Below are 22500 nucleotides of genomic sequence, written 5' to 3'. Positions count from 1 at the left end.
TCAACCACTAAATCCCACTGTGAGCTAGAGGGTATGAAAACGAAAGATTTAAGACACAAACTTGACATCAAATATTTCAAACAAAAACAAAACAAAAAATTTTATTAATTTAATAAACATGAAGCATTAATTTAAGAAATTATAACATTTATTAATAGAAGACTACATTTCTGCAAGTTTTTATTTTAATTTTATGGAAAAACTAGAACGTAAACACTCCATCACTCACTGTCAATTACTGCTGCACTGACAACTTTGACAAAAAAAAAAAAAAAAAAAATCAGCAATTTTTTTTTTTTTTTTTTTTTTTTTTAATAAGAATCAAATTAAAATAACATAAATATTTGAATGTCTGAACATTCATTTATAAGTATGTATATTTGTAATAATAAAAACAACAAGAAATATTTACGATTTCCTCTAATGATAACATAGCACTCACTCACATTTACCGTTTGTAGTTTTTTTTTTTTAATAAATTCCAAAGCACAAAAAACTAGTCTAAATTTTTCTTTTTTTTTTTTTTTGTTGATTTATATTTTTGATTTTCTTTAATTTAGTGTTAACATTTATTATTTGTTAGTTAAAATATAAGTATTTAGAATGGTTGTTATATATTTACAATTCTTTTTTTATTTTATTATTTGACACACTTGATGAACAACAAAAACAAAATAAATCTCACGAATAAAAACACATTTTGGTTTATCTCTTTTCAAATAGATTTTTACACAAAAAAGATGAGTGTGTATAAACGAACGTACTGCAACGTTGGGTATTTACGGACAACCAACAACAATAATAATAAAAAAATTTAATCATAATCTATTAGGCGGACGTACTAGACGAACGTTTTGGTTAGAGCTAGTGGTTGGTCGGTGGTTGATTGCTCTAATGTCTAGTATTATCAAATGTAAACTGACTTTGAGCAGTGGTCAATAAAATCTTTAGACTCATGTGAATTTTTGTGTTTTATTTTTGTTTGAAGAAAAAAAAAAAACACAACAACTTCTCTGCTAATGAACGAATACAAGTGTAAAATAAAATATAAAAAAAAAAATTATAATAAAACCAAATTGTTTATCTGTATGTAGGTATGTTTCTTTGTATGTATGTATATTACACACATATTATAAATAGTTTGTAGTTTTTTGTTTATTTCAAACTTATAAATATGTAATCTCAACTAGGTACGCTGGCGTGCCTCATGGGCCGACTGCTGACTCTGGATAAGTTGGTTGGTATTTACGTTAACATACATGCATAAGTATTACTTACGGATACTCTACCCTGCTCTAGACTAGATAAGCAAAGAAGAGAGAAGGCAAGAAGAAGCAAGGCAACAACAACGAGCAGGACGGGGGAAGCAGGGGAGAAGCGGAAAGGAGGGGGGGACAGGAAAAGGCGCAGCACCAAAGCGGGGAGGGAAGAGGCCACCAGCGAGCGAGCGAGCGAGCGAGCGAGCGAGCGAGCGAGCGAGCGAGCGAGCGAGCGAGCGAGCGAGCGAGCGAGCGAGCGAGCGAGCAGCGAGCGAGCGAGAGAGCGAGCGAGCGAGCGAGAGAGCGAGCGAGCGAGCGAGCGAGCGAGCGAGCGAGCGAGCGAGCGAGCGAGCGAGCGAGCGAGCGAGAGAGCGAGCGAGAGCGAGCGAGCGAGCGAGCGAGCGAGCGAGCGAGCGAGCGAGCGAGCGAGCGAGCGAGCGAGCGAGCGAGCGAGAGCGAGCGAGAGAGCGAGCGAGCGAGCGAGCGAGAGAGCGAGCGAGCGAGGAGCGAGCGAAGAGGAGCGAGGAGCGAGCGACGAGCGAGCGAGCGAGCGAGCTAGCGAGCGAGGATCGAGCGAGCGAGCGAGCGAGGAGCGATCGAGCGAGCGAGCGAGCGAGAGAGAGCGAGCGAGCGAGCGAGCGAGGGAGCGAGCGAGCGAGCGAGCGAGCGAGCGAGCGAGCGAGCGAGCTAGAGCGAGCGAGCGAGCGAGCGAGCGAGCGATCGAGCTAGAGCGAGCGAGCAGCGAGCACGAGAGCGAGCGATGAGAGCGAGCGAGCGAGCGAGCGAGCGAGCGACGATCGAGCGAGCTAGCTAGCGATAGCTATCTATATAGTATCTATCTACTATCTATCTATCATCTATCTATCTATCTATCTATCTATCTATCTATCTATACTATTATCTATCTACCCAATACAGTTATACAAATGTTGTTTTTGTTGGCCTCCTCCAACGGGTTAAATTGAGATCTTACATATGAAGGGAGTAAAAATATGTAAATAAATTCCATTCTAAGTATAACATAAATTATAATTAAATCATAAAAAATGCGGTTCTAACACAAGAAAAAAATTGGAATAAAATGAGGAGTAAACGAAAGCGCAAACAAGACAGAACAGTCAGCACTCAAGCAAGAAATTTGATCATAAATCATGGAATATATAGTCTCGGCAAGGTTTTTTTGGATTTTCTCACTCTCTCAACAATTCATTTCTGAGTTTGGGAATGATACCTTCAAAATAAATGTACCTATAAGACGTTAGTAGAGAAGGGTGTTTATAAAAGAGTGAGTTGAGTCAAGACTTGATTACAACTATTATAAATACTCGTGGTACGTGGGCAATCTTAAAATTATTTTAAAACAACTAACCAATGTTTGAATACAACGTAAGAGCAGTCCATTTTGGTTTACGGCTTAAAAGAAGAAAATAATCACCCTGGGTTAAGGAATTTGAACATATTTCAGTATCAAGAAATAATTTGGAGGCGATCCTTAGATCTACATACATATGTACAATCATGTTTACCATATTGGAGCTACCATATAAAATGAGTAGTTAGTTCAAAAGACTGTCTAAACGATAAAACAAATACATTATTGTTAATTAATTCACATTTTTGCCTGCCCTCGCAAGAACCACTAGAAGTGCATTTCCATTAAAAACAACTGCATCTGCTGATGATGTTGTTTATAAAATTCTTATTATTACTCAAGTTTTTTTTAATTTTTTTCATATTTTTTGTTTTTGTTGTTTTTTTTTTTAATATTTCTAATTTTATGATTTTATTTGTTTCTGTTTCTTAATTTTCTATTTACTTTTGTTTATTACGTACGTACGAGAGTACATTGTAACTAAAACAATTTTAGTGGGAGAATATAGAAATAAAAACAAATACAAGATAAACAAACAAAAATAACTAAGAAATAAAAACAAAACTTGTTATTTTATTAGTATGAGCTGGCTATGGCTGTTGTTGTTTGTTTTCTTAAGGTGTTTGTTTTTATTTTTATATTCGCTTTGTGGTTTCGTTTGAGTTGAGGAGAATGAAGAAATTGAAATAAAACTAACTTTGATAACTTGGTGTTTGTTGCTGTTGAAAAGAGTATAGAATTTATAATTAATGAACTAATCGTTGTTGTTTGTATAAATTAAAATGAGTGAATTTTAGTTTTTCTATTATAATTAAAATTTTAAACTGCAGCACCAAAAAGTATACTTTGAATTTTATGTTTAAAAGTTAGTTTTTGTTTTATAATTATAACAGAATTAAATTAAAACCTATAAGTGTGGAATTAGTTTAAAATTGAAGTGATAGGTACCTATGTAGGCAACGGTTACCTGGTGACTTACAGGGCCATCCCGCTAAGTGGTCTAATGTAAATATGTATATACAAGCATTCATATAGGACCCATAAAATACTTGTAACATGCTAAATCGATCAAAATTACTATTACAGGACAAAGGAAGCAATATTTTGGTAGACTGTTTTAAAAGAAATTGAAATTAATAAAGATAGGGTAGGTATAAAGAAGACTAATAGAATACAGAGATTATTGAATAGCTATAACCTCTCGATAATCAAAAACTTATCTAACCCACTGTCGGCTTATTAAAGAAAAAATTTACTTTTCCCCATATTTTATAGGCAATTTAAAATTGAAAATTATCACAAATAAAAGTCTTCCTTCCTTGCAACTAATCTTGTTTGTGTTGTTGCACTATTTGGAATGAAAAGGAAAAAAAGATGCCACATAAATTTGTTTTCATTACATAACACTGGCATCCATGCCACTGACACCGTTATACAATAAAAATAAAAACAAACAACTCTCTCACAAAACATGTCACGATTACAAATGATGTTTGGTTTAGTCGGTCTCTTGGTTTGGGTTAGTTTCGATTGGTTTTGGAATTTGTATCCTTTTTTTTTGTAGCGCTTAAAGCAGCACTATTTCAATTTACTATGTATAGGAAAAAACTTGAAGTTTTATTTCAAATGTAGCATCTACAAAAAGCCCTGCAGTTTTATTAATAGTCCTTAAGGAATCTATAGTGTAATCACTTGTTTACATTTCTCTTCCGCAGACAAATGTATAAAGTAATGTAGTATTATTGGAATTTAAAATGAATTAAAATAGTACTGAATTATCCACCCCTGGTCTGAACTTGCAATGTTTAAATAAGTAATCGCTCGGTAATGCCGTCCAGAACTGTTGGGACGTCGGTTTTGTCATATTTTCTATCACACGTAGTACATGAAATGTTTGTTTTGTATAGTTTTAAATCGTTTTCGTGTTTTTGTTGTTGGTATGAATGAGTTTTTGTTGTTGCTGTAATGAAACGAGTTTTGTTGTTGCATTTTACACTTGAAGAATTGGTAATGATAATTTCTTTTAAAATATTTCTTCTTTTTTAAGTGATTAAACCCCAATTATTCGATCGCTAAAACAAATTACGATAGAAATATCATATAATTTTAATATTTGGATTTCCCGGATCTCAGCCCCATATAAAACATATAAAACTTTTAAACTAAAAGAGAGCAAGAAAAACATTTTTGCAACAATTATTTTGCTTTAAAAACCTTCAATGTGTTCACAGCATTTTCCCAAGTACGATTCAATAGTTGGGAGAATATTGCATTACTTAGTAATGAGAAGTGTTTGACTTATACCTTATTTTAATTGGACTCTCCTAAACAACTCTTGCAATGAAATTTAGCAATTAATATCCGTCAACATCTTTGACAATTTTTTTAGTTGAAATTTATTGTAATGAAGTCCTGAAAATAACTTTTGACACCAATTAACTTAAATTTATATTTATCGTGTAATGAACGTTTTGTTTTTTGTCTTTAACATATTAACAGTTACTTGTTATGTTTTTTTGACAGTGTATTACATCTAAAGTACGTAGAAACGCTTGAAATGGCTTTGGTTAAAGTTTAATATTTCTCTAAACATAAATTCTTGTTTTTGCCTGGTTTCATTTGACATTTTGTTTGGTTTTCATTTAGGTTTTTTTTTTAGTATTAAATGCAATAGTTTTCATTCCTTTCTATGATGGGTTCGTCGGTCTAATGCAGTCTTTTGTTGGTTTTTAACACATCCAACGAAATGTCAATATACGAATCTGTTGGAGTATACATAGGTATGTACCTATATAGTATATATTTTTTTAAATTTTGCATGCAAATACTGAAAACAAGTTTTTCGGCATTTAACATAATGAAGCAAAAAAGTGAAAAATAAATATATAAATATTTCCGTGTGGCAGCATTATCATGTATTAACAAATTATGTGTTTACTTTTTGCATAAAATATGATGACATATCCAATGACTTTCTTATTTTTATGTTATTTTTGAGTGTGTGTATGTTATTGAAGAAAAAGGAGAGGAGGATTTTAATAGAAAGATTTAAGAAAGATTTATTACAACTTCCTGTTGAAATCGTAAGTTGAACTAGGTACAAGTGCACAAGTTTTTTTTAGTGCATACGAAAATGTGTTAATTTATATTGAAGTAAAATATAGGGAAATATTTTCTGATAGTAATCATTTCATTTCGAAAGTGTTAAAACGAAGGCCGATGTTAAAAATTGGATAACGAACTTCAAACATATCAAACATATTCTCCTAGTTCGAGACCAGTAACTATTTCCTGTTTTAAATCTAAAGATTTGCAACGGGTAAAGGACTATGGATCTTTGGAAAAACAAAAACGAGAGAACATGTTGTTTTTAATACTTTTTCTAACTTACTAGTCTATAGTGTAGTTTATAGTGTAGTCTATAGTGTAGCCTATAGTGTAGTCCATAGTATAGTCTATAGTCTAGTTTAAAGTCTAGTATATACTCTAGTCTATAGTCTAGTCTATAGTCTAGTCCATAGTCTAGTCTATAGTCTAGACTATAGTTTAGTCTATAGTCTAGTCTATAGTCTAGTCTATAGTCTAGTCTATAGTCTAGTCTATAGTCTAGTCTATAGTTTAGTCTATAGTCTAGTCTATAGTCTAGTCTAGTCTAGTAGTCTAGTAGTCTAGTCTAGTAGTCTAGTCTAGTCTAGTCTAGTCTAGTCTAGTCTAGTCTAGTAGTCTAGTCTATAGTCTAGTCTATAGTCTAGTCTATAGTCTAGTCTATAGTCTAGTCTAGTCTATAGTCTAGTCTAGTCTATAGTCTAGTCTATAGTCTAGTCTATAGTCTAGTCTATAGTCTAGTCTATAGTCTAGTCTATAGTCTAGTCTATAGTCTAGTCTATAGTCTAGTCTATAGTCTAGTCTATAGTCTAGTCTATAGTCTAGTCTATAGTCTAGTCTATAGTCTAGTCTATAGTCTAGTCTATAGTCTAGTCTATAGTCTAGTCTATAGTCTAGTCTATAGTCTAGTCTATAGTCTAGTCTATAGTCTAGTCTATAGTCTAGTCTATAGTCTAGTCTATAGTCTAGTCTATAGTCTAGTCTATAGTCTAGTCTAGTCTATAGTCTAGTCTAGTCTAGTCTATAGTCTAGTCTAGTCTATAGTCTAGTCTATAGTCTAGTCTATAGTCTAGTCTATAGTCTAGTCTATAGTCTAGTCTATAGTCTAGTCTATAGTTTAGTCTAGTCTAGTCTATAGTCTTGTCTATAGAATACAGCCTAGCCTATAGTCTAGTCTATAGTCTTGTCTATAGAATACAGCCTAGCCTATAGTCTAGTCTACAGTCTAGTCTATAGCCTAGTCTAGTCTACAGTCCTGTCTAATATACTCCAAAAAATTGGGTGTAACAATTTTTGTTATAGAACTATCAAGTATATAACATTAAGATCTACAATGAGATGAAATATTGGGAAATATTTGTAAAATCTAAAAATACATAAGAATATTTTTTTTTTTTGACTGATAAATCATAACAAAGCGCAGTTTGAAACTAAACTAGATCAATGGAACTAAACGATTTAAATATTTTGTGAATTGGCAACTAAGTGGCAAAATATTATTACAAATTCTATAATATATGTATGTATGTAGTATGTATGAATAGAATTTAAAAGAAAATAACTACAGCAGAAAACGAACAAAACAGAAATATTTATATTGTAACATGTAATAACTATGTGTTTTTTTTTTTTTTTTTTTTGTAAGAAAATTGATTTTGGGTTACATACAAAAGTTATTAAAAAGTTGGCCATACGAGTACCAAACATTTCAATAGAAATGTTCTTTTCCAAACTGAATTCTGTAAAAAGTGAATTGTGTACTTAAAAATAAAGATACAAGTAGTAGTAGTAGTAGTAGTTTTCTTTCATAAAATATTTATAAATAAATTGTTAAGTAGAAGAAATAATAAAGAAAATAAATAAAACATAAAAATGTAAGTCGTGTTATATTTTAAAGAAATCAATAACTACAGCAATAAAATAGTAGAATTTAAAAGAAAAATATGAAAATGTTTAAATATCTAAAATGACATGAAAGTGGTTTATGGATTTCACTTACTGTTTGTGTCTGGCTGGGTAATTGCAATGCCTCAAACCCCAACTAAACTCCTTACTTTTACTGTTAGTTCTATTGATTTTCTACAAATTGCATTGTCGTTATTGTTGTTGGTGTCTTGATAGTTTTCTTTTCATTATTGTCTTTCAATTATTGTTATTTAGTTTGTAATGAATACATATATTTATATCGATTTATAAATTAAGCGGCCTTATAACTAGATTTAGAGGTCTGTTGGGATTCATCAAAATTACTATGGCACAGTAGTTCATACGCCCTTATTATCTGTCTTGCTTCATATGTTAAAATTAAAATATTATATCTAAATAATTCACATAATATTTCAAGGTGACTAGGTAGTGAGTGCGTTAACTATTTTCATTTTCAAAACTGCATGTATTATAAATTCCTAATGGCTATGATTGTATAATTTTTATTAATCCCACTAAATAAAACAAATAATAAAAAGTAGTTTAAGGTGAGTTTTGCACTTGAAATATTTTTAAAGCAGTAATTTGTAATCGAGCTAAATACACGTTGAAATTGCAAATGCGCAAACAAGTGATGCGCGTTTATTTAATTGAAATAAATTTTGTATTTTGTTGTAATTGAAAATTCACAACACGTGTTAAAAAACACAAAAATTACAAAATTTTTTTTTCTTGTATATACAAAAGTTAGTCAAATTACGTTGTGAACTATTTTAACTGCATAGAGTTTCAGTTATTATTTTTTTCATGATTAAGATGAACTATGAATAATAAAAGAAACAAAGAAATTTCTACACATATGTATGACTCAAAAAGAAACAAAAAAAGGTTTAAATGGAAATATAGAAATTAAAATAAAGAAAAAAAGTAAGTATTTAACAGAATCTTTTAGTATAAACAAAAGTACAGAAAGAAATTAAAAACAAAATCCAAACTGTAAATGTCTTTTCCTTTAAATAATCTATACATTTCATGAACTTACCTTCTGATGGAGCCATAAGCTTAACAAAATTATCGGGAAACACACCAATTTTTCCTCTCAATTCACCCTTCCACCAACCCTTGTCGGGTAAATCCATACTGTGTATGGTTATAATGTCACCTACTTTCAGCTCAAGTTCATCATCGTTTTGTGGTGCATAGGGAAATTCAACACGACAATAATCTCGTTGAGGTTTCGGTGGCAAACTGGGAGCAGCATCATCGCCTCCAGCACCACCCAGTAATAGTGATGATGATGATGATGAAGTTGTTGCTGCCGCCACTGTTGTGCCGGAATTTAATGATGAAATATTATTGCTGGTAATTGTGGTGGTAGCAGCCAGTAAATCTTCTTTGGAATTATGAAAACTAAGACGATTTATTTTCTTTGTGCCGGCTGCTGTAGCTATTGAAGACGCTGATGATGCACTTAATGTTGACGAAGTGGCAGCTACTGTATTATTAGCACTTTTAGTTATTTGTTTTGATTGTGATGGTGGCCGTTTACTGGCAAATACGGGTGATGATTCGATAAGTTTAACAAAGTTTGAAGGAAAAACACCAATTTTATTTTTTAAACGTCCACGCCACCAGCCTTCTTCGACCTAAATGCATAGAATAATAACAAGAATTTAATAAAATAAACACCAAAGAAATTAGAACATTTTTATCAACACATTGTTATTATAGTTATTATTGTTGTTGTACTATATATGAAAAAAAAAAAAATAACCATGCAATCTCTAGGATTAGAGGGTTGTATGCTTTATATGAATATTTTGTTGGTACTAACCTCCCCTAGGAATTCAATGACATCACCCACGGCCAGCGATAGTTCGTCATCGTTGACTTGCGTATAACTGTAAATAACTTTACAGCGTCGATTACTCGTCGTCGTTTTGTCTCTGTAATAATATAAAAAAAAGGAAAAGTTCAAATTATCTTTTATAATGGAAATGTTTTTATTAACTTTCACATATTTTCTATAAACAAAAAAGAAAAAAAAAAGATTTTTATTACTTTATAAAACATACAAACAATTATTGCAAGCATATCGTGCATACTGTCATTTAAATGTTAATAGCATTTGCAGAGCCTTTTAAATCAGAGAAACGGAAATAACAAAAAATACCAATTTTGAGATGTTCAAACATGATAAACATAAATATTTGAAATGAAATTTGAAATATTTAAGGATTGTTATCTATGTAGCTTTGAAATTATTATAAAATTCATAGTATTTTAGAAATGGAACGGTATTATATTCCGATCTTGATTAAAATTTAAACAAAACAATAATTACAAACATTCCAGCCAAAATTTTTTCAAATATTTGTTTTAAGTATTTAGGTAATGTAGTTATTTCATACATTACTTGGTAATGAGTTTTTGTTATCAATAGCAATACTTCATTTTCTTGAATAGGAATTGTATCCTATTGTCTAGAGAGCGTTTGTCTAACAATTAGGGTGATCGATTATTCGACATTTTCCAAAAACCGGTTTTCGAATAGTTCGAATAGTTGACATTTAAAAAAAACCGGTGGATATTTTTCAAATTCAGAAAAAACCGGTTAACCGGTTTTTCATTACAATTAAAAAAATATATTTTAATTTGAAAAACTTAATGTTTATGTTTAAATTTGATTAATAAAACATGGCCCGAAATGATTTTTAACAGTTTAAAAGATTATAACTTTAGATCTAGTCGTCTGATTTACATTATTTCTTTAATATAAAAAAATTAGGAAAATTCTGTTAAACATAAGGTACTATGTAATCCTAGCTTATTTTAAAAGCCTTGTTTAGGAAATTTGCATAGGCATTCCAACACTTCCATAAAATTTCAGCCGTAAATTAATTATTGTAATTGGAATATAATCTTAAGATTGCTAAATTTTATCAAACAGTTATCCATTTTACAAATAATTTTTTTAATTAATTAGGAAAATCAAAAAAGTTTAAACAAAAGAGCTGTAGAAAAATATACTCTAGTTCCTCGACTCGAATATTTTTAAAATTTAGACGGGCTGTATTATTATTTACTTAAAAATTTCATTTAAATAATCTTTGAATACAAAGCAAATAAAAGTATTCGAAACCGGGTTTTAAAAAGTGAAAAAACCGGGTTATTCGATATTCGAAAAATCAACATTAAGAAAAAACCGACACTGGTAAAGCAGAAAAAACCGGTTTTAAAACCGGTTGAAAAATCGAGTCGATCACCCTACTAACAATCAAGTAGTTTTTATACCCACCATCAAAAAAGATGGGGGGTATATTGATTTTGTCATTCCGTTTGTAACACATCGAAATATTGGCCATAGACCATATTCTGGGTCCTCATTAAATTCTAAGTCGATCTAGCCATGTCTGTCCGTCAGTCCGTCCGTCTGTCTGTCCGTCCGTCCGTCCGTCTGTCTGTCTGTTGAAAGCACGATAGAGTCCCAATGGAAAGAGCTAGAGGGTTGAAATTTCACATAAATATTTCTTACAGGTAAGGTTTGTTTGGTATTGAAAATGGGCAATATCGGTCCACATTTTCTGATAGCCCCCATACAAGTGGCCCCTCGAAAAGCAGCTTTAACAGCCATAACTTGTTTAAAAATACGAATATAGCGATAAAATTCGACATAAGTAAGTTTCTTATGATCCAAAATCATTATGCAAAATTTTATGAGGATCGGTCCATAATTGACCCTACCCCCCATATAAGGTCCTCTTCAGAAAATGACTTTAACGCTCATTACTGGCTTAAAAATACTAGTATATAGATGAAATTCGACATAAGTAAGTTTCATACGAGTCAAAATCTATCTAAAAAATTTTATGAGGATCGGTCCTTGATTGACCCTACCCCCCATATAAGGTCCCCTTTAGAAAATGACTGCAACGCTCATTAATGGCTTAAAAATACGAGTGTAGCGATGAAATTCGACACAAATAAATTTAATACGAACCAAATTCTGTCTACCAAATTATATTAGGATCGACCCATAATTGACCCTACCCCCTATAAAAGGTCCCCTTCAGAAAATTACTTTAACGCTTATAACTGGCCTAAAAAATACGAGTATATAGATGAAATTCGACATAAGTAAGTTTCATTCTAGTCAAACGAGGTTTGATGGTGGGTATATAAGATTCGGCATAGCCGAATATAACACTCTTACTTGTTGTTAAATATTTTTCACTCACCTTAATACCACTGTATTGTCCTCATTCATATCGACGACACGAACAAAATTATCTGGAAACATCCCCGTTTTACCATTTGTTTGTAATGTACCCTCCCACCAGCCACCTGGCATCTGTTTAATACTGTGTATTATAGCACCTTTGATTAGATCTAGTTCATCTGGTTCCTTGGCTGTGTAATCATACTCCACAATGGCGGTAACTAAAACGAAAGGACAAACAAAAATTATTTAATGATATTTTAAGAAAAATATATAAAACTATATATATAATACAACAAGAAAAATCACATCAATTTACATTTGCTGTTACTACTAAACTAATAACTTTTTTACACAATCACAAGTGTTATCATAAAATGAATATTAAAAACTAAGGTTTAAACTTTTTGTTCATAAACATATTAAAAATTATACAAAAGATGTAATTTACATACAATGTAGTCAAATTATGCACACCCTCTAACCATGTATGGCAAGTGTAAACGCCTCTACAAAATTTTGAAATTTTAACTTTAATCCAAGTGCAACATTATAATGTTTTTTTTAATTGTCATTATTATTTAATAAATTTTTTTATATTAATTGTTGTGTAAAATTAGAATTTAAACTACCGGCGACTGGAGAGACTTTTTTTAAATTTTGTCAAATAATAGTTTAGATACTTATTTTGTTTTCGAAAAAATTTCAGTTTTCGAAGATGAATTATTTTTCGGACAAAATTATGGATGTATTCAATTCTGTTTCTTTAGAAAATGTTTGATAAAGCCTTCTGTAAAGCCTCCAGTAAAAACTTTCATTACCATCTAAGGGGTTAAAATTTACTTACACAATAGCATTTTAAGTCATTATTTTAACACGGTGATGTCATTGGAGGCAAGTACTTAATACAAACGATTACAATTAGAAAAAGTAGTCATTGTGAATCACATTCTATATCTTCACTAGCAAGATGACTTATGAATTAGAAAGTATTTATATAATACATTATTAGTAAGACCTTATTTAACTACTTCTATGTAATCCAGGCGATAAGTAGTAGTCATGAAAGTATGTTGTTAGGTAATTAATTACAAATGAAAGCCATTACCTAGTTTTTGCTGGATAACTATTCGATGTATTATTCAATTCTCGGAGAAGATTCTCAAAACGTCCTATTTTATTTTTATTAAATTCATATGGGAGGTACCCCCGCCTTCTATTGCTTGTTCCAAACATTCACGTTGTTGTTCATGCAAAGTTTGAGGATTTTAGTTCTAATAGTTTCTCAGATATACGATTCATTCATATAAGAGGTTCCAAGACCCGTAATGAATGTCCGTTGCATCGCGTGAATGTTTAATTGCATCGCGTAAAATTTTAAGATTCTAACGCTAATAGTTTCCCAGATATATGAACTTTTATATTTAATGAATGTCCGCGCATTTTCCTCCCAAATGTATGGGATGTGCCACGCCCCTTTTATTACCCAAACGTTCACGTGGATGTTAGAGTTGATCGTGAAAAATTTGAGTATTTCAGCTCTAATAGTTTCTCCATAAACTAAGTTTTGTATTAAATTTACATTGTAGGTTCCAAGCCCCACTAATGAAAATCCTCCCATTTCCCCCCAAAATATTCAACTAGACGTTAAAGTACTTTTTTGCAAAATTTTAAGATTCTACCTCTAATAGTTTCTGAGATAAACGATTTTTTGTATATAATTCATATGGAATGTGTCATGCACCTATTGCAAGTCGGTCCATTTTTTTTTGTCCTAAATATTCATGTTGATACTAATGTAGCATCTGAAAAAAATTAGAGGACTCTAGCTGTTATTTTTTTTTCAGATATATGTATATATGTATATGAGGGAGGTGCCCATATGTATGTCAAAATTGTCCATACAAAATTTTGAGGAGGACTGTAGCTGTTGCAGTTCCAGAGATATGCAACTTTTAATACTTATTTTGTATGTGGCCGTGGCACGTAGTCTACTTCCTATTTCAAAAGAAACACTTAATTCTAAAAGTTGAACAAAGTGAAGAAGATCATATTTAGAATAATATACCTTTTTATCGCTTAACGCCTGACGTTTTGATTATGTTCGCTTCAAAATATGTATAATTTAGCATATTTTTTTTGTTTTAATTCATTCATAATTTAAATGTTTTGTTTCAATTACACAAAAAAAAAATATTAAGCTTTTGTTTAAAAATTGTTTTTGCATTTAAAGGTTTGCGTGCGTTTTTTGTTTTTTTTTATTGCATTATAATTCATTTTCTGTTATAGTTCACGAAACAAAGCAACAAAGGCGAGACATGAGAAGACATAAAGTAAGGCAGACCTACAGAAAGACAGACAGACAGTCAACCAGATAAGACACAAGGTGAAACAAAGTTCAAAAGAAGCTCTTTATATGTTTTTAAAGGTAAACGAATAGCGATACAACCGAAAAAAAAAGTGTTGCCTGTTATTTAAACCAATTATGGGCATATAGTAGATCAAGTTAAAAACACTCATAAAATCCCACACATACGAGAGAAGTGGTTGAAAGTTTTTGAGGTTTGTTTTGAAAAAAAAAGTAATATGTATAAGAAAAACCTGATGTGATCTTCTTCCGCAGCAGGTGATATGTATTGAAAAAAAAAAAAACTACGACTCAAGACCAGTTTAACTTATTAGCAAATATGACGAGTATTTGCTATAAACAATAAATAAAAATATAGAAATTATATTCGTAATTATGTGTGTATTTTAGTATTATTGCATTTATTGTTTTTGTATGTACTTGTATGGAAATACTATTACATATTAGCTCAGTTAGAGATGAGGCCGGGGCTTATGACATACCGCTTTTTTGTTTAATTCAACTTTTTTCAATTTTAATTTATTGTTGTTGTAAATATTTCTTTGTTGTTTCTAAGCACCTATATATAAAATATTTTAAATATTTCTTTGTTTTTTTACCTTTTAAATAAACTCGTGATGATTCTTAATATTTGTTTTTTGCGTTTTAAAATCAATAAACATTGATTATTTAAGATTTATAATTTTGAGTATTTTGTTTACTCCTGATACTTTCTATGTATTTGTAGATATTCAAGGTTAGCAAAGTTACATTAGGTAAGGAAGAGTAATGCACCTTTAGGTGCAACTCCAATCGGCGACCGTTATGGTCCATTGTGAATCCCTTCGATAAGAAGATATAAGAGAAGTAAAAATAAGAAACCAGAAATATGATTGAACAAAGAAAGTAGCGTTTTTGGGCAAAATTGTTGATAAATTCTCATTTAATAGAATATTCTCTATAGAAATTTCTTAAAAAATATATATTTTCTAATTATTTTCGAAAGAATAGAAGAAAAACCCAGCAAAAACTGTAATGACTTGTAATTGTAACCCCCTAGATATTAACATACTTTTCAATGACTACTGCTTATTGTTCTGATTACATAGAAGTACTTTATAGGTGATCTTTTTAGCAAATTTTAAGACGAATTCTGTTTTCGAGAAAATGTTCAATAAAAAATTTTGATAACTTTAGTTTTCGGATAAATATCCACCTTTTGAGAGAAAACTTCATAATTTTTGATGAATTTTGTTTGAGTAAAAACTTGGTAATGACTTGTACTTACTTAACAACTTACTTTTCAATGCCTACTACATACCGCCCGCATTACTTAGAAAAAGTCTAGTTATGACTTACAAATAATATAATATGTAAGTATGTACTTACTTTTTTTACACATATGAAAACTTAAATTAGACGCCATTTTTTCTTCTCAAAAACTAAACTACATACTTAACACCTTATTTGTAGGTGATTATAGTAAGTACTTACTTAACTCCCTATTGGTAAGCGAGCGTGGTAAGTAGTTGTCCGTAAAGTAAATTTTAGCATTTAAACCCCATTATTAATAAGACATTATTAAACTACTTCTATGTACGTAATCAGGAAGTTATGAATTAGTTATTGAAAAGTATATTAATATGAAACGGTTACAGTTGAAAGTCATAACCAAATTTTTGCTGGGATATTAAATATACAATTTTAAAGGTATTTTTTTCTTAGTTTTTGAATATTTTCTGTTAAATTTTATTTAATAATATTTTAAAGGACATGCATTCATATACAAAAATGTCACTTCTTTCAATTTGTGTTAATTTTTCTTCTCTAGTTTAAATAAATTTTATTAAACATTATTATTTAAACATATTTCTACATATTTAGTACTTTTTTTCTCTTATTCATAAAAAAGAAGTCAGAAATAACATAAAGAACTATAAAAGGCAGAGCTAAAAACTTGTTTAAGCCTGAACAATAAAAAAGGTTCAATTGTTTTTAAGCCAATACTAGTTATTATTTACATACATACACAGTAACACATTATAATTCGTACAGTTTGTTGTAAGTTTTTAGATTTTTCAAAATATCATATTTAGATGATGAAAAATGATAAAATTCTTTGTCATACTGTAAAAAACTATGAACCAAAGATTTGACTTTTGTTTATTGCATGCGTTTTTTCTCTCTCTTTTTAGTTTGGTTCATAACTAACGGGTTGACGCCATTTGTCGGTTTTGCCTGCTGCCAGTTTATATCTGCATGTAAGTATTTGTCCGTCCATCCGTCCAATTGACAATGCTGTTTTTAGTGTATTTTTCTTGTGGCTTTTTGTAATATCATTCTGTGTTTTTCTTCTTTTTGGTCGTAGCTGTTGATTTTTTTTTTTTCAATTTTTTATTTATGTTGAGCTTGTACGAACGAGTAAAGTTGAGGTTAAACTGAAATTTAGTCTTAGTGACCCAGTTTTTAACATTTAATACCAAACAAATGACTTTCAATGGTTTGTTTTGTGTTTTATGATTGCAAAAGCAAAAAATAAAAAGAAAATACATGTAGAATTATGGTTTTGATGGGGTATATTTCTGCTAATGTTATATGTATGTGGTAAACATTAACACTTAAAAAAAGTTTTAATAAATTCTAAGAATACAAATCCTCTTCTACAAGGAATGTTATTTTGTAGTATAAAGGAAAATATTTTTAAATTTTAGATTATTGAAATTCCAGTTTAATTTTAGATTTTAATAAATTTCCATAAATTTCATAGACAATTTTCAAATAATTATCATTTGATAATTTTTTTCAATCTTTTAAATACTGTGTTCTTATTAGATACTAAATAAAATTCTCAAAGTTATATCAAATCCACAAAAATATTTTGGAAGTTTGTTAAAAGAATATGCTAAAATATGTATTCTTAAATTCAACTTCAATCAACCCCTGGAATTTAAGTTAAGAGCTCTAGGATTTCCGATATTAAAGAATGCATATAAACGCTTGTGTATTTTTCTAAATTTTTCGATAAATAATGAAATTAAGACATTTATAATTTTAAATATTTATTTTTATTGCCTTATATTTGTTTATGCAAATCTACAGCCAAAAGTAATACGTCATACTTCACCATTTCCCAATGGTATTTTAGAATCTTAAAATATCTAACAAACTCTATTTAACATGTACATTAGAGGTATTAAAATAATAACGATTGAACTCAAATGGGGTTTATTTTGTTTACAAGCTTGCGTATAGGTGTGATGGTAGTACCTTAAAATATACTGGTTTAGCGAAATCGAATATCGGGACACCCTGCTGGAAATCAATGAAAAAGTGTCAAATTAGATAAAAATAAGACTTTTTCAAAACTAAATATCTTAGCTTCTAAAGAAAATCTATCTCTCTATCTATCTATCTATCTATCTATCTATCTATCTATCTATCTATCTATCTATCTTCCTATCTATCTATCTATCTATCTATCTATCTATCTATCTATCTATCTATCTATCTATCTATCTATCTATCTATCTATCTATCTATCTATCTATCTATCTATCTATCTATCTATCTATCTATCTATCTATCTATCTATCTATCTATCTATCTATCTATCTATCTATCTATCTATCTATCTATCTATCTATCTATCTATCTATCTATCTATCTATCTATCTATCTATCTATCTATCTATCTATCTATCTATCTATCTATCTATCTATCTATCTATCTATCTATCTATCTATCTATCTATCTATCTATCTATCTATCTATCTATCTATCTATCTATCTATCTATCTATCTTCCTATCTATCTATCTATCTATCTATCTATCTATCTATCTATCTATCTATCTATCTATCTATCTATCTATCTATCTATCTATCTATCTATCTATCTATCTATCTATCTATCTATCTATCTATCTATCTATCTATCTATCTATCTATCTATCTATCTATCTATCTATCTATATATCTTTCTATCTTTCTTTCTTTCTATCTATCTATCTATCTATCTATCTATCTATCTATCTATCTATCTATCTATCTATCTATCTATCTATCTATCTATCTATCTATCTATCTATCTATCTATCTATCTATCTATCTATCTATCTTTCTGTCTATCTATCATCCTAGCTATATATTGGAACCTATTTGAAATTTTGGAAATGGTGTAGTAAATACAATATCCATATCATTAAATTGAAGGATATTTTAATTTATATTAAACAAATGTTTTGCATGGAAAGATATCAAATGAATCCATTATAAAACTTAAATATCCATATCAATAACAAGACTAACAATATACATAAAAGCATCTTTGTGAAGTATTAAGTAGAATGTGTTTGTTGGTTTTTCAATTTAAATGCAACAATTGTCAAAGTCAAGGTCAATATAAATTGATGTGCATGTACAATTTAAAAAAAAAGAAGATTGTTTTATACTCTATCTATGTATGTATAACAACAACTGCTATATACTTATACATAAGAGTAAATATATTTACAATGATATGCACATATTACATCATTAGAAGGATTTTTATGTAGATACATTACGCACTGACATCACTCATAAAATCGATATGAATAGAATTATTTTAAAAGCTTTTACAATATTTTCATTTTATTATTTTTTCATCCTAGACAGGAACAATTTAAAAACCATTGCTAGATATACATATATGTAAGGGTATATAAAATTCGTTTATGCTAAATAAAAAATCGATTTCAATATTAATCTTATTTAGCAATACCTAACTTTTGTTAAAACTGACAATATTTTGAAATCAAATCAAAGACAAAAGAAAAAAAAAATCACTTCAACATCAAATGAAAGTTAACCGGTAGTCACATAACGGTCTAATCAAAATGTAAACAAACAAACAGATTACTCACTGAGACAAACTTAGATAAAAGAAATATATACTTAATTGCTAAGATATAAATAACTGTGGCAATATTGTAAAATATCCTAAGTCGCCTTATGTAAAATTCCTAGTTAAATAACAAATAAAAGTATAAAATAAGACCTATTATTGATTAGAATTTCAAATGTAATTCACGACTTAAGCTATTTTAACATATGACCACAGTAGTGTATCTTAAAGATGTGTATGCTCTTGTTATTGATGGTTTTAAGAGAGTGTTTTTAATTCAATTGTTGTTCATACGTCTAATATAATCTTTTGTCAAGCAAATTAATCATTTAAATTTTTCTTTCAGTCTATTATTTATTTTTCTTTTTTTTTTATTTTGTTTGTTTTCATAATAACATTTATATTTCTATTATTTAATTTGTATTGTTTAGTTTTATTTCTATTTAGCTACTATAGTCTTTTTTATTTAATATTTATGTAATATAGTGATGAAGAAAAAAAACGCCAACAAAAAAAAAAAAAAAAACTATAATTAATGTCAAGTGATAACCAACGCCAACTTATAAAATCCCCTAGAAAAAAATTAGCAAAACCTAAAATAAAACCTCATTGTGATATGAAATGGAATCATGGTGGCGGCCGTCATATTGCATTCATATATCCAAGCGAACGAATATGATGACGGTGTGAGTCATTAATTAAATTGTTAATAAAAAAAAAATAATAAACAGTAATATATCTATGTTGTAGTTGTAAAAAATGATTTGCGGTTAAAGATTTATTTACTCAAATGATTGATGTTCATAATTCGTTTTTAGTTGCAGTTACAAATATTTTCTTCTTGCTAAAGAGTAGAGATCTTTAATTCTCTATATTTAAGTTAAGAAAATTTTCCAAAATTTTTTACAAAGAGAAAATTTTCCATAAGAAAATTTTTTGTACATTTTTTTACAAAAAGACAAATTTTCGATAATTCTCTATAGGAAATAAAATTTTCAAAAATGTTCTATAACAAGAGAAATTTAAAAAAAAAAATTCTATAAAGAGAAATTTTTCAAAATTTTCTATAAAAAGAGAAATTTTTGAAAATTTTTTAAATTATAGAAAATAAATTTTAAAAAATTATATAAAGAATTTTCGAAATTTTTTAAAATCTTCTATAAAAAAATTTTTTAAATTTTCTATAAAGAGAAATTTTTCAAAATTTTCTATAAAAAAAAGAAATTTTTGAGAATTTTCTATATTATAGAAGATAAATTTTCAAAAATTCTCTATATAAAGAGAAATGTTCGAAAATTTTCTATAAAGAGAAATGTTTGGAAATTCTCTGCTAAAAGAGAAAATGTCGAATATATTCCATAAAAAGAAAAGTGATAACGTACTCTACAGAAATAGAATATGTATGTCGAACATTTTCTATAAAAATATACATTTTCGAAAATTCTCCGTAGAAAATGTAGAAAATGTTTTGAAAACCCTTTAAAAAAGATTATTTAAAAAAATCTATACAAAAATATAATTTAACAAAATCTCTATATAAAAACAAATGTTCAAAAATTCTCTACGAAGAGAAAATTTGTCAATGTTCTCCACATTTGTTCTAAAAACACACATTTTAGAAAATTCTCTGTAAAAAAAATTTAAAAAATAAAAAAAAAAAATAAAAGTTTTAAAAAATTGTCTATTGAAAAAAAATTCTCTATAAAATGTTAATTTTTCGGAATTTCTCTACTAAAATATAATCATTCGAAAATTCTCTATAGAAAATAAAATTTTCGAAAATTTTCTATAAAAAGAAAAATGTTTGAAAATTCTTTATTGAAAAAGAAATCTTTCGAAATTCTTTATAAAAAGTAATTTTGGAAAATTCTATAAAAAAGAAAATTTTTTAAGATCTCTATAGATAAAGAAATTTTCGAAAAATCTCTATATAAAGAAAAATATTTGAAAATTCTCTATTAAGAGAAATTTTTCCATGTTCTCTACAGAAGGAGAAAATGTCGAATATTTTCCTTAAAAAGATATATTTTTAAAAATTCAATGTAGAAAGAGTAATGTTTGGAAATTCTCTATAGAAAAAGAAATTTTCAAAAACTAAAAATTTTCGTAAATTCTCTACTAAGAAACTTTCAAAAATTCTCTATAGAAAATTAAATTTTCGAAAATTTTCTATAAAACGAAAAATGTTCTAAAATTCTCTTTGGAAAAAAATCTTCGAAATTTTTAAAATACTCTATAAAAAGGTAATTTTAAAAAATTTTCTATAGAACGAGATATTTTCGAAAATTTTCTATAAAGAGAAAATGTCGAAAATGTTCTTAAGAAAGATACATTTTCAAAAATTCTTTATATAGAGAATATAGAGAAAAATATTCGAAAATTCTATTAAAAATTAAATTTTAGAAAATTTTATTATATTTTTAAATTTTCTATAAAAATTTTCGAAAATTTACTGAAGAAAGAAAAATGTTCAAAAACTCTCTAGAATAATAAAATTTAGAAAATTTGTAAAAAACAATATAGAAAGAGAAATGTTTGAAAATTTTCTATGTATAGAAAAAAAAAAAAACATTTTTGAAAATTCTCTATAGAATAAGAAAATTACGAAAATTATTTATATACTTCGCTATAGAAAAATAAACTTTCAAAAATTCTCTACAGGAAAAGAAAATTTTGAAAAATATCTATAGAAATTAACGTTTGCGAATATCTTCAATAAAAATAGAAATTTTTCCAAAAAAAAATTTATTTAAAAAAAATTTTCTATAAAAAATATAAAGAGAGAATTGTTAAAGAACTTTTCTCTAAATTAAAAATTCTTTTGAAAGTACTGTATTTTAATGAAAATTTGTGCAATGATTAATTTTTAATATTATTTTTATTAATAATATTATTTTTATTAATAAAACAAAATATTTTAATTTAATTTTAAATAAATGTAGTAAAAGCTCTGCTCGAAATATTTGAAATATTTTTTTAAACAAATCAGTTTTTATTAATTTTTTCCATTTACGAAAAACTATAATAAAATAACAATTAAAAAATTTACTATTTATGTATAACCGTTTAAAAGCAACAGATGATGCCTTTAAGTTGCACAATTGTATGTTGTATCTTTATCAACTAGCTGCTGTTTGCCACTCACACATTCAATGCAAAATGACACTTCAACTAAAAAAGGCGATAACTCAACTGTTTTTGTCTAAAGTATTTATTGTAATTGTATTTGTAATCATCTTAGATTAAAAAAAAGTGTAAGTGTATTTGAAAGTGTTTGAGTGTGTAGTTGTTTAATTTGATGAAATAATTTTGTTTATGGTTAAAAAGATGTTGACAATGATGTTTGTTGCACACTTTTGTTGCCACACATTTATTGGTGTGTGAGTT

The 22500-nt window shown here is 28.5% G+C and overlaps 1 protein-coding gene across 9 annotated transcripts in view; it reads right to left on the bottom strand.

Moving 5' to 3' along the window:
- Positions 1–22500, bottom strand: part of LOC119610432 (SH3 domain-containing kinase-binding protein 1) — a 62214-nt gene that overhangs the window by 17860 nt on the left and 21854 nt on the right. For all 9 annotated transcript variants that reach the window (XM_037965630.1, XM_037965637.1, XM_037965632.1 and 6 more), the window contains exons 3-5: positions 11901–12102; positions 9497–9608; positions 8705–9308 (exon numbers count right to left, since the gene is read on the bottom strand). In XM_037965630.1, coding sequence (XP_037821558.1) covers positions 8705–9308; positions 9497–9608; positions 11901–12102 — 918 coding nt within the window. The remainder of the gene's footprint in view (positions 1–8704; positions 9309–9496; positions 9609–11900; positions 12103–22500) is intronic.

Source organism: Lucilia sericata, unplaced genomic scaffold, assembly GCF_015586225.1.
Source record: "Lucilia sericata isolate MDLA Ls3-8-SP2 unplaced genomic scaffold, ASM1558622v1 Contig001193F_arrow, whole genome shotgun sequence".
Lineage (NCBI taxonomy): Eukaryota > Metazoa > Arthropoda > Insecta > Diptera > Calliphoridae > Lucilia > Lucilia sericata.
This window is presented reverse-complemented; position numbering and strand designations above follow the sequence as displayed.